The sequence below is a fragment of the Eulemur rufifrons genome, chromosome 8, assembly GCF_041146395.1.
Source record: "Eulemur rufifrons isolate Redbay chromosome 8, OSU_ERuf_1, whole genome shotgun sequence".
Lineage (NCBI taxonomy): Eukaryota > Metazoa > Chordata > Mammalia > Primates > Lemuridae > Eulemur > Eulemur rufifrons.
The window spans coordinates 16368176-16387839 of record NC_090990.1 but is presented as its reverse complement, the minus strand read 5'-3'; the positions used below and the strand labels follow the sequence as shown (position 1 = coordinate 16387839).

Below are 19664 nucleotides of genomic sequence, written 5' to 3'. Positions count from 1 at the left end.
TTGGAAGCAGAGGCAGGAGGATCCCTTGAGGCCAGGAGTTCAAGACTAGCCTGGACAATGTAGAGAGACCTCATCTCCACAAAAAATTAAAAAAAAAAAAAAAAAAATGAAGAAAAGCACAGGCTTTTTATAACTTTAAAAAAGTGATTACACTTTAAGTAAACAAAAGGAAAATAAAGAATTCAGAGGGTAAATAAGAGATGTACAGGGCTTTAAAAACAGAATTACTTGATGTGGATATGCACTGAAAACCGGCAGTAAGAATTCACATCACAATATTGTTTAACAGCTGAATTTTAGACCTGTAAATGACTTAAGAACAGTGGATTAATGATGATAATGAACAATGAAAAACCATAGTCATGAAAATGCTACAGAATATTTTAATATAAAATATTAGCACTTAATAAACATGAATGAATCTTTCTCGGGTATTTTAGTTTGGATTACATATTTTTTAAATGTTCATTAAAATATATTACAAAATAAGTTTCTCTAAAAATTATGTACTCAGGAGTTCACTTGCTCAAGGCTTCTTGGGTGTGGCTCTGGGTAAAAATCATAAAAAAAAAAATTATGTATTCAGTACCATATTTCAGTTGTGAAAAGTTAATATTCAGAGTCCTTATCTATCTTCTTGGCTAGCCTGAAACTTCAAATATCTCAATAGTACAAGATAGTATGTTTATTATTGAAGTTTTAAACTTACCATTTCAAGTTGGTACGGGTGCCTTAAATACAATAAGGACAAATTCTAACCTAGAATAGTTCTATCTGCTTTATTTTAGAAACAACAAACAAAATCTTTCCTTAAACTTTATCTTTCAGAAGTTAATTTGGAAAATACAATATATTCTTTCTGGTCAAAGAATTCACTCGTGAAATATTTTGCATTTCTCTGGCAAGGAACCTCCATTATCACTAAGAACTTTTATTAGCTCTATTTATATTTGTTTTCTAATAGACCACTTCTAATTAGGAGAAATTAATTCTCTGGATCTGACTTTGGAATCTCAGGTCTCAACTTTCTGTCTGGGCCTAAACCCAAGAGTAAGGCTACCTTGGTATATAAAATAAATCCAATCTAGACTGGATATCACCTCTAAGAAACACACTTTAAAGATGAAAACAATAGCAAATCAGTTATGATACATACAGGAGTTGAACCTGGCCTTCCAGTTACATAATTTGAAGATTCTAGTCCTCTAAACCAATCTGTTATTAAGTTTAGACCAATGGCTATATAGTGAGAAACTAGTCATAAAACCCAAATTACATGTCTCAAGTTCAATAATTGAATACTACTCTTATCTCTGGTCTTTTACTATGAGGTAATATAGAACACAACACCAGAAACAAACCTAATGCTCTCTGAAATGTTTCTATCCCCATACTATGCATAGCAATTTGCCCAAAAACACCAATAGATGCCTACAATATTAATGAATTATCTCCTACATATCAAGGTTTAAGGTAGGAGATATAAAAGAAGGAAAAAAAAAAATAGGAGATTCCTGATCTCTTAAAATTCACATTTTAGCCTAGAAGATGTGATGAAAGATGATTCAAATGAGTGGCAGAATATAAAAATGCACTAACTGCTCCAAACAAATAGTAGGAAAGATTAGTTCTGCTAAAGGAGCAATAAGGTCAGAGAAGGGTTCAAAAGATACTTGAACTGAGCCTTGGAGAACATTTGGTTTCATGAACTGATCCCCCAAAACACTTGAAATATCTTAAGCTAAACTTTTTACAGAGTTAGTTGTATTCCAAAATACTTATAAGATATGCCATAAACACACGTAATTCTTCTCTTCAGAAGCATAGCACATTCACAGGTGCCTGAGTATTTAGACAACCTTGCAAAGGGCCCTTAGAAGGAGCACAAGAGCTGAAAACAGTTACTATGAGTAAGAATGCTTTTGGGGAGTTTTAAAAGTCTTTCTTTGAAAGCAACATGTGCTTTGGTCAGAAAGAGGACATTTAGTCCATCATTCTGTTCTACTACAATCTCTATGACCAGGCAATCAGAAGAAATTTTATTACCACTTAGCCACACTAAGATCTGACTTAATGATTAAAAACTGAATAAATCAAAAAAATAACTAAGTAAAACAGAGGTTTCTTACAACTTACACAAGATGAGTTTGACAAACAGTAAAAATATGTGTAACAAAGACTCAAGGATAAAGCCAACTTAAAAAAAAAAAAAGGAATCAGTGATAGAAAAATAATAGGGTCAAGAAATTAAAGAAACTAATATATTTACAACCTCCCCTCAAAAGAAGGCATAAATATGCTTCATACACAAAGTAACTATTTTTTATTCAGGAGCTTTTTTTATAGAAAGATTCCTTGTAAATGGTTTGATTTATTTTTTTCTTGTTGTTTTTATAGGGTAAAGGCAGGCAGACCACAGGACTAATCAGTTTGTTAAGTGAGCCAAAAGTAGGGGGGAAAAAACAGATCCAAAAGCACTGGCTGATCTCATTAGCTCTGCTTAAGAAACTTTATAGATGTGACTTCACTCCTGGATTACATGTCTATATTTAGTTTATACCTAATATGGATAAAGTCCTGAACTAACAGCCATTTCCTCTCTCCACAAAAAGAAACTTCCTTGCTTTTTTTTTCTATCAACAATGCAAAGTGTAGATTCCCCTGAAGGGTGTAGAAGAAAGAAAGGGGGAGGGGGGAGAACTCAGAAAAAAACATTAACAAATTAGCATGTAATTTTTGTTAAACTTGAACCACTCTGACATTTCTAAATTGGAAAACAACTCTAAAATCAAAATATGTGATGTTCAAATCAGGTTCCTTAACAAGCTTATAAATAAACCCTTTAAAGTGCTTTATAAAATACTAATTAACCAGGCCCCCAAAATGCAAATAGGTGAGGTAATGGAAATTTTAGTTTCCTTTCAAATTTTACCAAGAGAACTGAAAGCAACCAAACTCATCTAAAGAACCATCTAGGCTCACTGGTTGTTAGTATGTTTTAGAAATATCCTTAAGTATTCACAGCAATTTTACTTTTCAGGGTCACTGAAAACAGTACATAATGAAAACAAAACTGTTAGGTAAACTTTCAAGTTTCAAATAAATAGAGAAAAAAAAATAAACAAATAAAAAAGCTTTTAGTGGTTAAGATTCAGGCTCCGGAATCACAAAGACGTAGGTACAAATCCCAGTACTGCAACTTACTGGCCCTGCGACCGTACACAAGTAATGACCTCTCTGATCCTCATGTGTAAAACAGTATGGACAGTATCCATTTGGGAGTTTTTATGAGGATTAAATTAGCTAACATAAGGTAAAAGGCTGGCACACTAAGCCTGGTCATAGCAAGCACCCAACTCTATCTATTATCTTATGACTATTAATCTAGCCTTAACAGGGAAACAAAAACCTACTGTTCAATTTCTTTATATATGTTTACTCTTTCCTGTATAAGAATAAATTAAGCAGTTTCAGGAAGTTTATAACATTATTATAAAAGGATTTTAAAGTCTATTTATGATTTTCATCATCTATCATTTATAGCCATACTAAAGTTTTAAGCTTTATCTCACTGCAGTAGTATAAGGTGAAAATTTTTTAAAACAACAATAATCTTAGGGTCTAGAAACAAATTAACAATTAGGAGACTTCAACTCTAAACTACCCCTTAAAAATTACTAAGCATAAAACCTGTAAATCTATACTCTCTGGTTTCTCTTCAAAACGAAAAAATCTTTTGTCTTTTACTAAAGATTTCCATTGGAGAGGGACAGTTATGAGTTGGTAACAAATTTTTTGAGGTCTTGCTTAGGCAAGGCTAAGTATAAAAAAAAGTAAAAATAAAAATAAAAAAAACCCTGTAAATCTACACAATCTCAATTTCTTGTGCTACAAATTAAATAAAAAGAATTTAATGTCTTCCTCTCTTTCTGGGATGATAAAGATTTAAAAATATCTAAATATGTCTATATTTCCCTTCAAGAAAGCATTAGATAAATGTTAGTTAATATATGCCCAATTCAACTTTATAAGTGAATACTATTAAAAATCCAGAAATAGGCCAGGCGTGGTGGCTCACCCCTGTAATCCTAGCACTCTGGGAGGCTGAGCAGGGTGGATCATTTGAGCTCAGGAGTTCGAGACCAGCCTGAGCAAGAGCGAGACCCCGTCTCTACTAAAAATAGAAAGAAATTATCTGAACAACTAAAAATATATATAGAAAAAATTAGTCGGGCATGGTGGCGCATGCCTGCAGTCCCAGCTACTCGGGAGGCTGAGGCAGTAGGATTGCTTGAGCCCAGGAGTTTGAGGTTGCTGTGAGCTAGGCTGACGCCACGGCACTCACTCTAGCCTAGACAACAGAGCGAGACTCTGTCTCAAAAAAAAAAAAAAAAAAAAAAAAGAAATAGTAAAATTCAGTAGCATAGGAAGCCAAAATCCAATTCAAAAGTACTTCTACAGAACCAATAGATCCCATATGTCATAGATTATTCCTCTTTACTTCCTCTGTTCTTTCACTTAAAAAAAAAAAAAAGAAAGAAAGAAAGAAAAGAGAGAGAGAAAAAAAAAAAAAAAAAAAAAAAACAGAAACCACTCCTCCTAATAATCGACTCTTCGTTCAGCTATAAGTCCAGAAAGAGCTGCTGAGGCAGATGACCTAGGATGACAGAGTCCAATCTGACAGTCCTTTAGTTATCTAGTAAGTGTCAACAGGATCATGGTTCACTAAAGTTAATTCAGGATTAAATTCAAGTCTAACCCTGGACTTTCTTTGTACTAACCCTGCTCTTCTTCTGTTTCTTATTTTTTTTTGGAGACAGAGTCTCCCTCTTTTGCCCTGGCTAGAGTGCCGTGGCATCAGCCTAGCTCACAGCAACCTCAAACTCCTGGGCTCAAGCGATCCTCCTGCCTCAGCCTCCCGAGTAGCTGGGACTACAGTCATGTGCCACCATGTGCAGCTAATTTTATTCTATATATTTTTAGTTGTCCAGATAATTTCTTTCTATTTTTTAGTAGAGACAGGGTCTCGCTCTTGCCCAGGCTGGTCTCGAACTCCTGACCTCGAGTGATCCTCCCGCCTCGGCCTCCCAGAGTGCTGGGATTACAGGAGTGAGCCACTGCGCCCGGCCGTAACCCTGCTCTTCTGATAAAGAACGGGGCCCTGTTTGGTTGTAGTGGCAGCCTGGCACATACGTCTCTTAGTAACACCCTGGAGGTTGAAACCACATATGGTATATTGAATTTATAAACTAACCACAGGCCAACACAGGCTTAACTCTGCACTCCCAAAGGCAAAATAAGAATAACCAAACAAGGCTTACTATGTATCAGACTAAGTGCTAAGGGTTTTTCTTATATTAGTGCTTTTCTTATATTAACTCTTTTAATCTTTACAAAAGCCCAAGAGGTAAATAACATCACCTCCAGTGGAGACACCAAGACAGCTACCAAAGGGTAGAATGAGGATTCAAACACAGTCTACATGGCTTCCAGAGTCCACGCTCTTAACCACTAAACTATAACAACAGCATGGCCAGGCACGGTGGCTCACACCTGTAATCCTAGCACTCTGGGAGGCCGAGGCAGGAGGATCACTTGAGCTCAGGAGTTCGAGACCAGCCTGAGCTACAGCAAGACCCCCATCTCTACTAAAAATAAAAAAGAAATTAGCCAGACAACTAAAAATAGAAAAAATTAGCCAGGTGTGGTGGCACATGCTTGTAGTCCCAGCTACACAGGAGGCTGAGGCAGGAAGATTGCTTGAGTCCAGGTGTTTAAGGTTGCTGTGAGTTAGGCTGACCCTACAGCACTCTAGCCCAGGCAACAGAGCAAGACCCTGTCTTAAAAACAAACAAACAAAAAAAATAATAACACAACACTAAAGAGCCAGTCTTCTATATGACAACTCAATTGCCTATTTGAAATAAATATTAATTCTAATCATCTTCAAAATAGACTGAAGTGTCTACATAGAGAATACAAATGATACTACAAATCTACAATCATCCCCAGCTCTAACTTGGGGATCTCACATCTCAAATATTTCAAACGATAGAAAGAACCTTTACACCCAGTATCAAAGCAACAATTATAACACAGGGGTCCCTGCTGAGTCATCAGGACAATAACTGCCACCACAACCCTTAATCCCAATGACTGTCAAGCCACATGCTCAAAGCCAAAACACCATCATCAGCTCTCCATTCAGTCTTTTCTACTTTGCAAGGAAGAAAAAATAAATCTGTTCATTTCAATAAAATAAGAATCATTTTGAGTTGCTAGATCAAAACAACAAATTTGAATTGAGCCCAGTGATTTGTATCACCCCTCAGTCTAATTCTCTTGCTTCTTGTAAAAATATTTCTATGAATTTAATAGGCATTTGCTTTTTCCCAATCATGTGATCTTTTATTTCTTCTTTTCCCCCCAGCCTCCTCTGGAATCAAGCCTGTGCAGGGGGTAAAAAAAAAGCTTCTGTATATTCCTTCAGCAAACATTTTATTGAGTAACAATCAAATGAGTTAATACATGTAATGCAGTTAAGATAGTGTCTGGCACATAGAAAACACTCCATAAATGTTTATATTAGTTCAATTAAGTATGAAATACTCTTCTATATATTTCTTCTATCTCGTGCATTTAAGAAATGCAATAGAAAAATAAGTCAGTGGGAATAAGCACCTATTCTAAATACACACACGTCAGATCTTCGGGGAAGTGAAAAAAAGCCTCCAAAATCAGTGAGTTACGACGACTTCCATGGAAAATATTTTCCCGTGGAAGATGATTGTGTACAGAGTTTCTTCCTACATTATAGCTTATATCTTGGCTACTGGAACTTGAGGGCACATTTTGTTTCCCCAGTGCCTAGAGGAGTTCCTAGTACTTAGTCTGCACTTAGAAAGGTTTGTTTAATGAACGATTGCTTAATTTGTACCTTTTCTATATTTACCAAAAATATTGCAGTGAGAGAGGGCACAAATACAAAGTAAATACATACAAAGGAATTCAGAGCTTTATTGGTGGGTCCTAAATTTGCTTGAGATATTATTTTTAATAAAAGACAAAGGAATCAATTTTGGCAAGAATCCAGATACCCTACCATGACAGCCTTCTTATCACATTTAAAGGTATGTCTGCCAGTAACTACATTTAAAGAACTATCTGCCAGTACTAAAGGAAGGAAGCAAAGATACAAATTCTGAGAAATGCCAGAAGATACCAGAAGCACGGGGGGGAAAAATTTAACGGGTCAAATTAAATGGTGAAGGGCAGATTTTATTCAGGCTTGAAGTTCATTTTATTTATGGGGAAGATTGCTCTTAGTTCCAGAATTAGAGAAAATGTAACAGAGGTAAAGGTCTGAAAAGGCCAAAATGATTTAAAATTTGGATTTGACCATTTAAAATCCCCCAACCTTTTTGGGAATTAAAATCTGAATTCCTGCCCCAGGCAAGTAATCAAATGAGCAGAAAAATGTTCTTTGTTTTCTAGTATCTTAAATCACAGGAGACAGCTCCACAGAATTGTCTGGAGGTCAGGAGATCCTCTCTCTTCACCAGAGATAAGGTGGACCAAAACCACCAACTACAGTGAAGCAGTAGCCCAAAACCATAGTCACATAGACCAGAGCCCAACCGCTGAAAACCCCCCTTAAAAAGCCCTGTGTAGGCCGAGGCATGGTGGCTCACGCCTGTAATCCTAGCACTCTAGGAGGCCGAGAGGGGGTGGGGGGGATCTTTTGAGCTCAGGAGTTCAAGACCAGCGTAAGCAAGAGCGAGACTCGGTCTCTACTAAAAATAGAAAGAAATTAGCTGGAGAGCTAAAAATATATAGAAAAAATCAGCTGGGCATGGTAGTGCATGCCTGTAGTCCCAGCTACTCGGGAGGCTGAGGCAGAAGGATTACTTGAGCCCAGGAGTTTGAGGTTTCTGTGAGCTATGCTGATGCCCCAAAAAACAAAAAATAAAAAGTCCTGTCTTTCTGCTTAAAGGCAGGATGGCAGTCTTTTGAGATGCTAGTCTGCTGCCCTTCTCAATTGCCAGTAAAATAAACTTGTCTTTTCTTTTCCTCTTTTTTTCTTTTCTTTCAGACAGTGTCTTGCTCTGTTGCCCTGGGCCATCTTTCCTTTTCCTCAAACCACTTATCCTGGGTTCTTAGTTCTCACCGATTTGGCCTCACGGACAAATAGCGATCTTTGGGTAACAGAAAGATACACAATATATTTATTGAAAGGAGATGGGTCTTGTGAGCAAAATAAATCAGCTCTGCTCCCTCTCCACCTAGCTAACAGGTGCCCTGCTAGGCTCTGAACACCTCAAGGGAGCCCAGCAGACAAAAGGAAATATAAAATTTTTTACAGCGCTACACCTATTGACTAAAACTGCCTTTTAGCATCTGTTTCTACAGCCTGGAGTAGTACCTGAGAAGTTCCTGGATGACAGCATGGGGGATAATCTCCACACAAATCTTGAGGGCAAGGTCCCTTTATCCCTAGAGCACAGGGAACAATGTAGCAATTTCACATACCAGATTCCATTATCTGCTTGTAGTTAAGAAGAAGAGCCCAGCCTGAGCAAGAGTGAGACCCTGTCTCTACTAAAAATAGAAAGAAATTATATGGACAACTAAAATATATATACATACAAAAAATTAGCCGGGCATGGCGGTGCATGCCTGTAGTCCCAGCTACTCGGGAGGCTGAGGCAGTAGGATCGCTTAAGCCCAGGAGTTTGAGGTTGCTGTGAGCTAGACTGACGCCACGGCACTCACTCTAGCCTGGGCAACAGAGTGGGACTCTGTCTCAAAAAAAAAAAAAAAAAAAAGAAGAAGAGAAGGAGCAGATACTGCAATTCACAACAATTAACTATTTTTCTCTTCATCCCCATACAAGCAGCACGCCGCTTGGCCTAGCTGCTGGCATCTCCCATCTCTTTCTTTGGGATGCCACACCATCTCTCTGCTCTCATTCTCTGTCCTTCCAAAGGATAAAATAAATTTTTCTTTGTATATTAATCTCTGTGTGAGAAATCTTTCTCCATCGGCACCGTGAGCACCTCCTAGGTTGTTCCATCCTAACATTTACCTTGTGAAGAGTTTATCTTGCACAGTCTTACTGGGCATGTGAGTCAAGAGAAAAAAAATTTTTTTTTATTCCCTCCCCACACCCCCTCCCGCCCCAACAGAGAAAATTCTTAATATTCTGCTTTTGACTTTGAAGATATTGTAACTAAAAAGCAATATAATTGTAAGCAGTACTATGCCATGCTTAAAAGTCTAGAGCCAAATAAGGGTCTGTCACTATGATCTGGGATCTTTTTCAAACTAAGTACTGTGAGTGAAAGGCTTCTGATAAATAGTGAGTTTTTTTTTTTTTTTTTGATAAATAGTGAGTTGACAACTAATAAAGTAAAATTTTCCCCTCCAAATCTACACTAAATCATTAATGTTTTAACATAGCCAAATTTGGTGGAATACTACATCCACCAGCAATTTCAGCTAGTCTATGCTTTGCTTCCTGTCAACTACCCACCAAATACTGCTCTTGAACAGATACTCTTCTTTTCAAAGGATAGCATTTTTAAAGAATATTTTAAGACAACTAAAATTAGTAACAGTAAGGTTAGGTCTATCAATTATATTCAAGATACTTACTCATTCAATAAAAAAGATTTATTGAGTGCCTATTATGAAGCAGGCAATCTACTAAATATTGTGGTGGATCCAAAGATGAAGAAGACAAGGACCCTACTCTCATGGAGCTTACTTTATTGCAGCAAAGATAAAACATATGAAAAACTATCAATAAAGTAAATAATAGAAGAGTCGAATAAAAGAGATATAAAATACAAATCCCGAAGGATTAATAAAGAATCATTTAAATTGAGACTTAAAGGATAATGTAGGAGTAAAACAAATGGGATGGAATAGATAGGAAAGGTTGCTTCAGGCAAACAGGATAGCCTATGTGGAATAGAAAACAAAGAAGAGTTCAATTTGGCTGTAGTGTAAGACACAGGAAGTAGGAGATAAATATTGAAGCTAGACTATCAAGGCTATAGACTTGAATGTCAGACTATGGATTTGTACTTGATCCTCTATTTAGTACAGAGCAACAAAATGGTTTTTGCACTTGAGGGGGTAAGGAAGTGGAGAAACCTGGTCTTTCAACAAACAGTGTTGGATGGTTTGGGGTACACAAAGATGAGGAACAAAATCTCTCCCTCAGAGTTTGGCCTCAAGTAAAAAAGGGGGATAAAAAAGGTTGCATGAAGGTTCATATGAGGGAGAAATACACACCACTGAGGGAGACCTAATGGAATAGGTAGCATTTGGGAGATTTCCTGAAGGGCATCCATTAAACCATGTCTCCATTTAATCATCCACCTCTTTCTCTAATAGATCAGCATTCAACCCAGCTCCTACAGTTCACACTTTTTAAAAAAGCTTTCCCTTGACATGTATCCCCTTCCAGCTATTAACCTGTCTCTTCTACATGGCCAAGTTTCTTGTCAGAATTGGTTTACACATTGACTCCACTCCCGTTGTATTATGGCTCCCCCATCACCACCATGTCACCAAAGCTGTTCACACTAAGGTTACCAGTGACTTCCAGATGGTTAAATCCAAGACACTCACCTTGATACAAATGGTCACTCCCTCCTTCTTAAAAACTCTCTTAGCTTCTTGGGTACCTTGCTCTCACAGTTTTCCTCTCACCACTAATGCTCTATCACAACTCCTCTTTGTTCTCCTTGTCTAACTTCTCCTCCATTACTGAACCCCTAAGTGCTGACAGTTCCTCCGAACTTGGTCCTATGCATTTTCCTTGCTCTTTACTCATACACAGAATGATCTCATACACTTTAAATCCCACATAAATTTCATATGATATATATGTCATCAAGTCCCAAATTTCTCTACCCTGCCCAGACTTCTTTGTAGATCTGTATATTCAGCCTTCTATCAGACATCTTCCTTCGACATCTCAGCCATCTCAAATTCAGCTAGTCAAAAACTGAACACCGGCCGGGTGCGGTGGCTCACGCCTGTAACTCTAGCACTCTGGGAGGCCAAGGCGGGTGGATCGCTCGAGGTCAAGAGTTCGAGACCAGCCTGAGCAAGAGCAAGACCCCATCTCTACTAAGAAATTATATGGACAGCTAAAAATGTATAGAGAAAAATTAGCCGGGCATGGTGTCGCATGCCTGTAGTCCCAGCTACTCGGAGGCTGAGGCAGGAGGATTGCTTGAGCCCAGGAGTTTGAGGTTGCTGTGAGCTAGGCTGATGCCACGGCACTCTAGCCCAGGCAACAGAGTCTCAAAAAAAAAAAAAAAAAAAAAAAATGTAATATAAAACAGCACACTCTTCATAAGTTCATAAGTTTAGATCTTTGAAAAAATTTCATTCCAGTATTGGGTATATTATGTTCAAGGCCAAGATTTAATTTCCTAAGTCTAACCACCCTCTTTTTTTCTCCGATTAGTCTGTGTAGTCTGTTCTCATAGCTACCAAGCTTCCAGTTGTCCTACGTAGCACAATAACCTAATCTTGTTCGTCTTTAGTTTTTAATGAACGTTCATTCTAGTAATCTACCTCCTTGTCTATACCTCCAAAATAAAGTAACTGGTTGTTAGCAGAAGAAAACATGCAGAGAACTCACAAACCCTTAAAAATTCTTAACTACCTCAGCTTTCATCTGTTGGGTTTTCTATTATACAGTGGTTGTTCACATTCTCTTTTTTTCTTCTCCTCCCCGCACACAAGTAAATAGCACACAAGTAAATAGCTAGGCTGCACAGTGGTAATTCAATACTTAAGTAATTACAGATGACTGACATTGTTACAACTATTATGAGAACTAAATCTTTTCATTAGAATGGGTTATTTCACATGTAAAGTTGAAAGTAACAATTTTATTATCAAAAAATAGAAGACCACCTGTCATACTCCTAGCTTAGAGTTACACTGTATTTTAGCTTCAAGAAAAGCAAAGAAATCTATGAAAGAAAGCTAAACTAAAAGTACAAAATATATGCATGAGGAACTCAGGTCAATACCTGGCCCTTGTTCTAATATTGTTACTTATTCTAGAATATGCTGACATTTAACATATGTTAAAATTTAACATACTCTAGTCTACCTTTGACACAATTTTCAAATAGTCTTACCTACATTAAGTTGTCACTGCATAAATTTATAATTGGATTAATACAATCACCTGGTTTTATATGTTAAAGGGAAAAAACAAAAACCAAAGATAGCTAATTGATATTACTTATACCAATATTTGGTACTGACCACTAAGGGATAAAAGCCAAGTCTCAAAAAAGACAACAAGATTAAAAGTCCCAAGAAGATTCACAAACTGATGCCCGGAATTAAATTTAGATTTCTGTTAAATCATATTTGGATGGTTTGTTATCATGACCTAAATGTTATTTTCCTTCAGAAAGTCCCTTTCCATTCTCTATAAGGGCCTCTAAAATAGGCAAACCCATCCTAGCCTACTCCTTTACTTAACTGAAATCTTAACTCACGCCTTAATCACACTTCCCATCTTGCCTAACATGTTTTCCTTTTATGGATTCACAAATTCCCTAATTCAGGAGACACCAGAACAGAGGCTTCACTACTCTAATGAAACAGGAAGTGGGAAAGTCTTGCTCACCATTTTACTGGCTTCAAGGCCCCTCTGTAAGCATCTTTCCAAACCAACTGTGATTTTTAGTAACAGTGAGGCCCTTTCAATTGCCTCTCATCTCCTATGTTCAATCCCCTTGGCTCAAAAGACTTCTGCCTGAGCCCCTTTCTCTCAGAATTTTATATCTAACCAAAATCAACACCTTGGTCTTTGCTAAAAGTTGCACTGTTAGGTCTTCAGAGCAAAAGTTAAATAGAGTTTACATTAACTTCACATTTTACATTCATTTCTATCTCCTGAATTTTCCCCTCTAGAAATCTCAAGTGAATAGCAGATCAATTGGATCCAAAGTAATATTGTCATGATGTTCAATTATTAGAACACAGTTCTCAGCATCATTTACTACAGAAAACTTATTCCATTTGTTCTGTTTGGAAAAAAAAAAAAAAGAGGTTGGGCGCGGTGACTCACACCTGTAATCCTAGCACTCTGAGAGTGCCAAGGCAGGAGGATTGCTTGAGGTCAGTTCAAGACCAGCCTGAGCAAGAGTGAGACCCTTTCTCTAAAAAGAGAAAGGAAAAAAAAGGGGAGGGGAAAGTTGAAGCTTGCCCTTGAGACAAAAAATAAAGAAACCCCAACTTTAGACAATCCACTTGCACTTTCCCAAATGCCACTGGGAAGTTGTTGATAGAAAACAATCCAAAAAAATAGGTAAGTGTAAAGAGACTGAAACCAGCAGGAAAATATATGTATTAACAAAAACCAACGTTAGGTTTTAAAAGTCTAATCCTCAACTTTTAAATAACTTGTCTCCCTGGCACCAGAGATTTGAATCATTCCTGGTTCCTTCTTCTTTCAAAGGTATCAGTCCTATCAATTGTTTTCTGCTTAAGTTTACAAATTATGTCAAAACTAACATTTCTTTTCTTGGCTATTCCCAATTCACTTATTCACCTTTTTCAAGGTGAAGTTTAAGCCTACTTCCAGCTTTCCCCATATCTTCTAGTCCAACTTAATGTGAACCACACTTGACTCCTTACACGTGTACCATCTTGTATTGTTTTCTTTCTAATAAAATTTATAAACCTAAAGATATGAAATATTTAATAATTTCTTATGTCTTCCATAGTACCTCAGTATTAAACACGTAGTTTATGCCAGTAAATTCTTTAAGTCACAGTTAATCAGAACTGGAAGTGACCTAAAACAGAGGTCTCCAACCTTTTTGGCACCAGGGTCCAGTTTCATGGAAGACAATTTTTCCACGGACAAGATGACTCAAGCACATTTATGGTGCAGTCAAACCTCTCTGCTAATGATAATCTGTATTTGCAGCCGCTCCCCAGCACTAGCATCACCGCCTCAGATCATAATGTATTACATTCTCATATGGGTGCATAACCTAGATCCCTTGCATGTGCAGTTTACAGTAGGGTTTGCATTCCTATGAGAATCTAATGCCACCACTGATCTGACTGACAGGAGGCGGAGCTCAGGCAGTGATGCCAGCGAATGGGAGCAGCTATAAATACACATGAAGCTTTGCTTGCTCACATACCGCTCACCTTCTGCTGTGTGGCCCAGTTCCTAACAGGCCATGGTCCGGTACTGGTCCACGGCCCAGGGGTTGGGGACTGCAGACCTTAAAGATCATCTAGCCCAATCCCTTCTTTTTATACCTTGCATATATGAATTATTCTTAATCCTCAGAATTCCACCATTTACTCGTTTTAGAACAGTGGTTCTTAACCCTTGGGTTAGGAATTCCTAGAAAAAAGACTCACCTAGAATTTTTTATGTAATTTCAAGGACTTACAGAAACCCCTAAATCCTAACAATGAAGCCTACATTTAATATAATATTATTAACAACAAAAACAGGTGTTTACCATGCGTCAAGCACTCTTCCTAATGCTTTACACAGCACATATGGCTAGAACACACTTGCCAGCCTCCCTTGCAGTTAGATGACACCATGTCATTAAGTTCTCCCCAACAGAATGTGACAAGAAATGAAAGGTAGGACTTCTGGGCTAGCGCACTTAAGAGGTGACTCCTCCATATTCTCTCCCTCCCACTGGCTACAACCAGGACCTGTCAGCAGTCAGCTCTGACAACTCAGAAGAGGATAATGCTCTGGGGGTTACTGGACAAATAAGATGGAAAGAGCCTTGGTCTCTAAATGACTCTGAGGAAAGCTACCTCCACATCTAAAATATCCTCCTGGACTGCTAGGTAAGAAAGAATTAAACTTCTAACTTACTTGAACCATTATTTGGAGATTACTTATTTTAACAGTTTAAACTACCCTAATTAATGCATACAGATTACCAGTTTTAATCCCCTCAGAACCTTATGAAATTATTATTACTATTATGCTGATATTGGAAGTCAGGAAACCGAAGTACTGAGAGCTTAAGAAACTTGCCTGACATATTACTAGAAGCCACCAGATTCAAGATGAGCAGTCTGGCTCCAGGGTCCATGCACATTAGAAACCCCTGCCAAATATCTCAAAAGAAACAGTTATTCTCATGTGTTATGCCACCCTGCACCAGATTAACTTTTTACAACCATGGCTCCAATCCCAGCAGGTTAGTGACTATTTGCTGACAGTGTACCACTGGGAAATTGTTGAAAAGACAGCAATCTGAAAATTAGGGAAGTGTAGGGAGACTGAAAGGGTAGGAAAATGTATGTATTAACAAAAACCAAAGTTAGGTTTTAAAACTTTATTAAAAATTATGAATTGTCTCAATTCATAACGGTACACCAACAAGTTTATATTCCAGTCCATAAAAGGAAACTCTATGAATGGATTACTTCCTAAACTGAGATCAGAAATACCACCATCACATCAAAGCCACCTGGAGGGTACGGGAGGGAGGCAATGTCAATAGGAGCTGGGCTTATACAAGCAAAAGAAAAATCTAAAAATCCAGTCTCTTCTCAAATTCTGTCATTTTGTGGTTAAAAAGTTAATATTTAGTTTTACTCAAACAGAAATCTTGGTTCCCCAAATTCTAAACATAGCCAAGAAGAAACAGTGGTGGAAAATACGGTAGATACATGAAAAGATTAAAAGTATTAAAGAATAGAGAAAAAAAGTGGTGATATCACATGGGGTTTTGGAGTCTGGAGGCTAGAGAAAACAGAATGAAGCACCAAGGTTTGACACTCAAACCATCACGATTTTAGTAAATGGTTTGCAATTCCAAAGCATGGTAGACATATTCATTGACAATAAAATGCTCTGAAATTTCATTTCAAACATTTGGTACCTTCTTAAGTTGCAGGCCCTCTGAACAATAACTACATCCAGGGGAGATCTGCATATAAATATTTACATACAAAATGATATGCAACTAAATTTATTTGTTTATTGTGTATTAGACACTTTTCTAAGATGAGTGCATACTACATTTTTAATTAATTTATTCCTATAAGGTTAGTCTATTGGCCGGGCGCGGTGGCTCACGCCTGTAATCCTAGCACTCTGGGAGGCCGAGGCGGGTGGATCACTCGAGGTCAGGAGTTCGAGACCAGCCTGAGCAAGAGTGAGACCCCGTCTCTACTAAAAATAGAAAGAAATTATATGGACAACTAAAATATATATATACAAAAAATTAGCCGGGCATGGTGGCGCATGCCTGTAGTCCCAGCTACTCGGGAGGCTGAGGCAGGAGGATCGCTTGAGCCCAGGAGTTTGAGGTTGCTGTGAGCTAGGCTGAAGCCACGGCACTCACTCTAGCCCGGGCAACAGAGTGAGACTCTGTCTCAAAAAAAAAAAAAAAGGTTAGTCTATTAATATCCCAACTGTATAGATGTGGCACAGAGAGGTTTAAGTAATGTGTCTTGGGACACACAACTAGTAAATGGACAAATTGGATAAGAAATCCAGGTAGTGGTCAGATTATAAGGGACCTTATATATGCCCTTGCTAAAGGGTCTGAACTTTACCCTATTGGTTGGTGGTTCCAAACTGGAAATACACACACCCACCAGGCCCCTCAGTGTGGGGAAGAAAGCATCTCCACTGTTGAGGATGTCTGCCATTGTAAACCTTTTTTTTACAACTGGGAGGGTATCCTATCCTCTAGATATTGGGATAAAAAAGCAACAACGGGGAACTGCTGTTACACAGATGATGGAGTCACAGGGCTCAGGGGCAGACAAATCCAAAAACAATACCCACAAGAAAGGAAATGTAGCTGTGAGTCCAGTCACACTATTTGAGAAGTTCCTAGTCTATATCTCTTCAATTTAAAGCTCAGTCCTTGACAGGTAGGCTCAACACCCCATTATACCCCTCTGTATGCCCCCTGCACCACCACCAAATTTTAAATTTCTATACATGCCATGTGCAAGCATAAATAGATTTCTGCTACAAACTCAGATCCTTCTTGGCAGAATAATTAACAGTGTCTAACACATCACTCTGGACAACCACAGCCTCTGCCCCCTCACTGCTTTCAAAATAACTATATTTACAAGGGTATTTTCCCCCATTTGCATTTCCCACACATAAGTTTTAAAAAGAAATCAAGAATATCCTTTACCACATTTTACCTGTTCATTTTTTCCCTTTCAAACAACTAACCTGATCTATATCAGCATAGATGTTGAATCACAGGGTGAAAAGGTTTCACCTCTCATTTCACAAATGAGGAAAATAATATTTATTTAAAGAGGGAAAACAAATTGCCCAAGGTAACCCAGCCTGGGTACAGACTGTGACTTGAACCCTGGCTCTCTGCTGCCAAGCGCAGTGAGAAAGGCTTACAACCAGTGGTAAGCAGGATGATTTCAAGTGGTTCACAATACGGAAAACTGGGAAGGGGTATGCAAGTGACCCACGTTAGAGAAACAGTGCACCACATTCCTCTCCTTCTAACTGAAAGATGAAATTAACAGCAAGCAGGGCACTAAGCATTGATCACTTCCTGTCTAATTCTTATACTTCATTTTTCTTGTTTTACTGTATTGCTTAGGTCCTCCGAGCCAATGCTGACTAGAAGCCATACTGACAGTATCCTTATCTGATGCTAAGTTTAATACTGCTTCTAAAGTTTCACCATTAAAGTATCATGTTTTTTAGATTAGTGGATATACTTTTTTTAAGGTTATGGAAATTCCTTCTCATTCCTAGCTTCTGACCTACCCTTTTCCCTTCTTCATACTGCTGTCCACCCCCACCCCCGCCTTCTCTTTTTCCTTTCTTATTTCAGGTTCCTTCCTACATTCTCTGCACCTCAAAGTACTATATCATATCTGCCACCCAAAGCAACTTAAGACACTGATATTCTGGGAGTTCTATACCTGTCTTCTGTTTCAGTTGCCTGGACCAAAATGTTTTTAAAACTCATAACTGAAAGAAAGTCCTAAGACAAACATTGTTTAATCATTTGCGGATAATTTCTTCTCTTTCACTCTTATTAAACACACCCTTCAATGTTTCCCTTTCTTTAAAATAAACTCGGGGGGGGGGGGAAGGAACAAAATAGTTGTACATTCCCGTTAAGTTTCCAGTATGTTGCCTAGCTCTGAATGAGCCTGGCTTTTTAAGTTAAGTGGCTGAGAGAGTCTCAACAGATTTTAAATAAGTTTTGAGGGAAGTAGCTGGATCCAGATGTTTTTAACTTCTACTCGCTCTCCCTTGCTAAACTGAAAAATATTAAAGGAAAAGGTTAGGGGTAGTATTTGTAAGCAAATAAGGTAGTTCCAGGATACAAAAGCTAAAGAGACAGGGGGAAATCAAGCCCTTAAAATCCAAGCAAGTTATGAATTCTTTCCCTGATCAATTCCTTTCAAAACAAAAGGGCACACACGATCTTTCCCGAGGCAGCAACACCGAGGGGAGAAGCCAAAATGTTGCATCATACAAAACACTCCGGGCTTGAGAAACAAGAAAACCAGATGGTGGTAAATACCTAAGACAGAAAAACTCTGCTTGAGAATCTCGGTCTTTTCCCATCGTCCAGGAGCGTCTGCTCTTTTGTAAATTTAAGATTGCATCAAACATTATAAAGTTTCAGTTTCATACTGACGGGGAGCAAATGCTCTTTCAAAAAGGGTTCAAAGAAGTTGGGTTTATCATCTGACGACTGGCTCGAGGCTCCCCGGCTGGGGTGGCCCCGAGGGCTGAGGGGTGAGGTGGGGAGGGGTGGGGCCGGGCGCCAGGGAGGGGGGTGGGTGACAGGACTGCGGCGCGCCCCGGGCTGGGAGCCGCAGGCGGGGGAGGCTGGTCCCACCCCGCGGGCTCTTCGGACCACCCGCACGCCGGACCCGCGCCGCTGGAGACGGTGGCCGCTGCCCCGTTCCGGAGCTTTCTGAGGCCAGGGTCTCCGCCCCGTCCCCCTCGACCAGCCCTCGGAGGCGGGAAGGCGCGGGTGGCCCCGAGACAATGGGCTGGGGGCGCTGGAGCCCGCAGCTCTCCCCTCACACCCAGGTGCGGGCGCCGCGCGGCGGCGCTTCGGGAAAGCCCCGGGACACCGCCCCCCGCGGCCCGGCGGGCGCTGGGGGCCCGGCCGGGTGGGACCGCGAGGCGAGCGCTCACCTTGACGAAGAGCTCGATGAGGGGCTCTTTGTCCTCCTCCTTCAGCCCGTTCAGCGGCATCGACAACGCCATGGCCGGCTCGGCTGGGCTCCGCGGGTGGCGGCTACTGCTGCTTCTGCTCTGGGGCTGCTCTGGCTGCGGGCTCCCGCCGCGCTGCGCTCGCTGGACAGTCCGGCGTCGAGCTGCCGCGACCGAGGTTCTTCCACACTGCCCCACGCCCCGCGCGCGACTCTGAGACGGCTGCAGCCCGTGCCGCTTCAAACCGCTGGGCGGGGTGCCGGGGGCGGAGCCTCGGGCGGTGGGCGGGGCCAAGGTTCGGCGTTTCGGGACTCTCCAGGGTGAATGGGGTAGCCAGCGCTCGGGGGCGTGGCCTAGAGCGGAGAAGGCGGAGCAACCGCCCCGGCCGCGGCGGAGGGACCACTGCGGGGTTTGAAAGCAGCTGATGGGGCGTGGCCTAGTCTCGAGG

The 19664-nt window shown here is 39.8% G+C and overlaps 1 protein-coding gene and 1 non-coding gene across 3 annotated transcripts in view; one reads left to right on the top strand and one right to left on the bottom strand.

Moving 5' to 3' along the window:
* The window catches only part of CLIC4 (chloride intracellular channel 4), a 73171-nt gene extending 53720 nt beyond the window's left edge, over nt 1-19451 (bottom strand). Inside the window, exon 1 of one of the 2 annotated variants that reach the window (XM_069479594.1) lies at nt 19199-19451. In XM_069479594.1, the coding sequence (XP_069335695.1) occupies nt 19199-19270 (72 nt within the window). In that variant the 5' untranslated portion in view covers nt 19271-19451. The remainder of the gene's footprint in view (nt 1-19198) is intronic. The other variant, XM_069479595.1, reaches the window with a different exon arrangement.
* On the top strand, nt 3703-3819 carry LOC138390995 (U5 spliceosomal RNA). The gene has a single exon (XR_011234641.1). It is a non-coding gene; the product is annotated as a U5 spliceosomal RNA (small nuclear RNA).
* Nucleotides 19452-19664: the final 213 nt, after the last annotated feature.